Source organism: Rosa chinensis, chromosome 2 (genome assembly GCF_002994745.2).
Source record: "Rosa chinensis cultivar Old Blush chromosome 2, RchiOBHm-V2, whole genome shotgun sequence".
Taxonomy (NCBI): Eukaryota; Viridiplantae; Streptophyta; class Magnoliopsida; order Rosales; family Rosaceae; genus Rosa; species Rosa chinensis.
In genome coordinates this window covers 72,617,504-72,622,924 of record NC_037089.1, presented here as the reverse complement: position 1 = coordinate 72,622,924, position 5,421 = coordinate 72,617,504, and the positions used below count along the sequence as shown (strand labels likewise).

The 5,421-nt window shown below is 38.0% G+C and overlaps 1 protein-coding gene across 1 annotated transcript; it reads right to left on the bottom strand.

The window, feature by feature from the left end:
• Window positions 1-2,152: 2,152 nt before the first annotated feature.
• Window positions 2,153-4,998, bottom strand: LOC112186070 (indole-3-glycerol phosphate synthase, chloroplastic). The gene is made up of 8 exons (XM_024324428.2): window positions 4,753-4,998; window positions 4,422-4,661; window positions 3,987-4,163; window positions 3,779-3,853; window positions 3,643-3,687; window positions 3,387-3,551; window positions 2,823-2,901; window positions 2,153-2,554 (listed from the first exon to the last, which is right to left on the bottom strand). Exons 1-8 carry the CDS (start codon window positions 4,873-4,875, stop codon window positions 2,319-2,321), a joined length of 1,140 nt encoding a protein of 379 aa, XP_024180196.1. The 5' UTR covers window positions 4,876-4,998; the 3' UTR covers window positions 2,153-2,318.
• Window positions 4,999-5,421: the final 423 nt, after the last annotated feature.

Genomic DNA, 5,421 nt, shown 5'->3' with positions numbered 1-5,421 from the left:
TTCCAAGACTAGTTCATTTACCCTGAATGATTGTATCTTATTCATGAATTTCTCAATTCCAAGTATTAGCATTTATAAAGTATAAGGTTTAATGTGTTAATGAGCCCTTTGCTATAAATAGCTTTTTATATCACGCTGACCTCATTTTCTTGATCCATATAAAATAATTCACTAGAATAACGGCCAAATAACTCAAGAAAAAGCAAATTAGACAAAGAATTAACGATATTTTTTTTCCTCTTATGTCTTTCCTATTTGTTTCGGGAATCACCCACTACTTGAACCTTTTGCGCCATACATGCATTCATGATCCATCATCTATGCTCTTCCTGTTGCAGTTGCATTGACAGATATGGCCTAATGCTAGTTAGTATTGGGCGTCACAAGGCTCTCTACATGGATGAGAGAGAGAATACTAAAGTCATTATCTATGAGAAATGTAATAAAGTTTTCTTTGTACTGCAAGAAGCAAGTTTTGCAACTAGCTAGTATCAGTAGAATTTTACCATTACCTGAAAACTATGTCACTGGTTCTACTAAAAGAAGACATCCAGTGGTCTATAAACAAGGATTTATATATGAACAATTTTGTCCAGGATTCTCGAACACCATATTCTTTCATCAGCCATAAAGCATATGCATACCGATTGGTAGGAGGAAGTACGAGTAAGCACAAACAACCTCTTGAAAACCCCAATTGATATTGGAGATAAAACTTTGTCCCTAAGTCAGGTAGCGCGGCACTATCATAAAGGAAACAAACATCATTAGATTCTTCGACCCAATGTAGAGCTCCATTTATAGATTTTGAAAAAGGGCCCCAAATGCATCTCTAGGAAAGATCATCAGGAGGGTACTTCTGATCAATCCTTCTCCAAACATTTGTTCTCAAACTGTAGATAGTGGATTCAAACTATAGGCATTTGCCTCCAATTCTATAAACTTTCTGTAAGCTTTGGGCGAGATAAGGCTCTCTACGTAGACATTACCAGGGAGACGAAGCAAACACTCATGATCAGTTGGGAGATATGTAATTCAGTAATTGGATCCCATGTGATTGGATTATGAAAATTCTGATTAAGTGGGACTGGGATTGTTCTGGTCCAAGGTTCTCGCACCATATATTCCTTCAGGACCCAGAAATCACACTGATCATCAGCACGGTTGTGAACAATTAAGGACACAGCCCCATCTACATATAAAGCCCCTAGCTACTAATGGACGAAGACCTGCATGACTAGGTTGTGGTAGTTCCTTGTATGTCACACTTGTTTAATCCAGACAAATAATAACCCTATTATCAAATGGTCCTTCCATCCAGGGTAGAGCTCCACTTACAAATATAGACGGACCTTGTAAGAGTTTAGAATTGATGAGAATAGTTTTCAATCCTTCTCCAAGAATTTTTTCGTAACGTGTAGATCATGAAATCATAAACACCATCGTCATCAACCAATGTAATTGCCACCTTGTACTCGTCGCCATCGTAGTCATAATCAAATTCATACCTCACTACCCTTCTCTACTTTCTTCCCATGTACTTTAGGATCACTAGGTAATATTTTGAACTCTCTTGTACATGGACTCCACAAGAAGATGGAATGGATATTAGCATCAGAATCATCACTATCATGGACTTATACACATACTAAACCATCACAAGAACCTACGAAATCAAAATAGTACTCATTCGGAGGGTTCTTGTAAGGATGATCAGGCTGCTCGATCACGACATGGGATGAACTTTGATAGGGTACCGGACTTGAACGATAGATTATCTGCCAAGGAGAATTTATGTGATTCATGATGATCGTTCATTCGTTCTCTTGGAGCTGTGCAGGGTAGACAGAGTGAGATGTTTAATATCTCTCTGTTCGTTGCCATAGTGATGTGGTGGTGCTTTGCCTTCTGATCTGGAAGCAATATGTAAGCGGATAACCTAGGCTAGTTTCAATCCTATTATTCCTACAGAGATTCTATTAAAAAGATGAATAATTCTCATACATAGTTTATGGGAGCTGTCCTAGTTTATTTTATTAGACGACCCTTCGTTTATACGTGGATTTTTAAAATAAATATTTGGACGATGACTATGATCGATCTTGTGCCAAAATAAGGGTAAAAGAGAGATGAGTAATCTGAGTAGTAGGTATTGCAATCTCAACCATATAACGCAGACAAATTATTCGACCATCTCTTCATTGAGGACAAGACAAAGTTACAAGATATTTTGCAGTTTAACCACCATTCAGTCTTTGAGGCTTTAAGCCTTTGAACAAGTAAGGCTGTGTATCTCCCTAATCTGACTCACTCATATGTCACACGGAAATGTTTCTACCAAACAGTTGAGCTATTCCTTTCTTGGGGTCACTCTGTTTCACAATAGACTCTCCAACTAAAATTGCTTTAACGCCAGCTTTTTGCACATAAGCTATGTCATCAGGATTAAACAACCCAGATTCTCCTACCACAATTATGTCTCTTTCACGGATCACTTCGCCACGCTTTCCTTCAAGAAGCTTTTTTGTGTTGCTAGTATCAACCTCGAATGTTTCTGCATGCAAGCAATAGTAAGCTTATCATGTTGCAAATAGATTTTAAGGCTTAATCCCCTTGCATACATAGCCAAGATTATGAGAAAATAACAATCTTTTAAGTGAAGTTGTGAACCATGCAATTCAAACTAAGAGTTATATAATTTTATTACTGATGTTGGCCATCCACGACAATACATAAACAATGATTTTGTTAGCAAACATTGATACTGTAACATAACATGAAACAGCAAGCATAAGCTAATTCACAAAACTTGAAAATTTTACCAAGATTGCGGTTGTTGATGCCAATAAACTCAACCCCCTCGATTCCAAGAACCCGGTCCATTTCCTTCTCATCGTGCACCTACAAAATGTATAACAGGAGAGTCCAAATTAAAGTAAATTCTCTGAGCCACTTCAATTTGATCAAAAGGAAGAGAGCTAAGAGCAAAAACAATGACATCCAACTCATATTGGAAGGAAAAAAGAATCTCATAGATTTTATTCAATACACCAGAAAACAAGGAAACAGCTGAAATTATCCAGAAATCATTACTAGCATTGGAGTTGATGATGATGCTCAGTAAGAGTTCACTAATTCAAACACTAAATTACAAATTGCAAACTAGCACACGATATGCAGACACTAGATACTGGGATGTGAAAAAACTTGCTGCAACAGATGCATCAACTCTTTATATAAGCAGCTCATAATAATGCCAGATATGTAAGAATAGTGACCCATGTGCAACTCAAATAACAATATGTTTCTACACTGTTTAACCTCACCACCTATAAATCCACTTGCAAAAATTAAGTATTTGAAGAAGAATGAAGTAGAACTCAAACCTCAACAAGGGTTGCCATTTTAAGCTTCTTGCATATCTTAATCATGTAACCAATATCAAGGTCAGGCAAAACAGCAGCAATCAAAAGAATAGCATCTGCACCTTTGGATCGAGCATAGTAAATTTGCCAAGCATCAACAATAAATTCTTTGCACAACAGAGGACACTGCAAAATTTTCTCTGTTAAAATACAAACTTATACAAATACTACATGCTAGCTTGCATGTCCGAAGACAACATCGATTTATGGAACAAACCTGAACTCCAGCATTTCTTATTGCTGCCATGTTTTCATAACTTCCCTATATTGATTAAGCCAAAAGAAAGTCAGGTAAAACTCATAGATTGTAGCATTGTTGGAATATCAACAGATTATCAAACTAAATTGTTCACCTGAAAATACTTTTCATCTGCCAAAACACTAAGACAAGCAGCTCCCCCACTTTCATAAGCTTGGGCAATTTCAACCTATCATAAGAAAGTTTAGAACAATAAGATCTAATTTTACAAACAAGCAGATCAAAAACTTTAAGACATAAATGTGTAATTCCTTTCAAGTCTTAAAACTCAGGAATTGGGACAGAAAGATGCAGACTTTTACCGGATCAAAATCCTCTCTCAAAACTCCTCTACTCGGAGAAGCTTTCTTCACTTCAGCTATCAACCCAGGCAGTCCAGTTCTTTCATTGGCCGCCCTGAGAGCTCCAACAAAATCCCTAACAGGAGGAGCCTTCTGCAGGTCTTTCAATAACGAATGCAGAGGCTTCTTCTCTCTCCACTGAAAATCCATAGTCATAATCACCAACACCATTAACTCAAAACTCAACAATTAAACCACATTCGATCAAATCACTCGTCTTTTAAACCACATTTCGAAAATCAGCAGTCAAAATCACCAACATTATAAGCACAACGAAAAAACAAAATGAACTCAACAACACATTATATGATCAAATTACTCGGCTTTCTCCAATTGGGTCTTTCAAAACCCCCAACTTCAACACCAAAAAACAGTAAAGAAGTTGGAAACACATACCCTGGCGACTTCTGTGTCCTTGTGCCATATGATCTCCTCCAAGATATTCCTGGGAGTATTGCCCTCATTCTCCAATCGAAACTCAAAAGGCCCAACATAGTGCTTGGGCGGCCCAGTCGGCGGCCTCCTCCTGATCTTGATACCCTGCGCCGCAGCAACTTCGTTGTGAAACATACCCACCTCCCACTCCTTGATTTTCAGCTCGTCTTTCACCGGCTCCGATTCGCTGCCCATTGCAACCTAACATCAAATCAACGTGACTCATTCGAAACTTGACGTAACGGTAGAAATAAATTGACAGAGAAATTGGAGAACCAAAAAAAAAAAAAACCTGTTGAGCGCGAACAATGGTGGAGGAAGGAAGAGAGAGGGAGTTGGGTCTGGTGGCGGAGATGGAGCGTTTGGGTCTGCAAGTGAAACAAGGGAGGGACCTGAAGGAAGCTAAACCCTCCATTACTTGATTGAAGGGGTTGAGATTTTGAGAGGAGGAGGGGCTCCGCTACTTGGGTATGTGCCGCTTTGGCGCTGTGGCAGCGGACAGTGGACTCTGATTTTAATTCCCGGTAATAAGGATGCGTTGTACTTTTTTTTCATTTTGGGATAGAGATGCGTTATACTTTGTACTTGATCGCTTTTGGCCTTTTTTTCTTGAATTGGAATTAACATTCACGATATGATCAAAAAAATTAACATTCACGAGGATAAGTAGGTGGGAATCCAAGCGTGAATAGTTGACGGTAACTTGAGAGCACCCGCAGTCCCGCACTAGCCATTCGTTATTATTTTAGCTTATTGGATTTGTTGAAGAGAAAAAGAAATTTGTATCATCTTCCTCAATTTACCATGATACAATTACAAACAGAAGGAAATCTAATTACATGTTGAAAATACTTGTTCATTGTGATTTATTTCTATGTAATGCTAGTGAGTGTAAGTATGTTTGGAAGGCAAAACGAGAATATTTGACTATGGAATTTTTTTCTTATATATAATATCAATT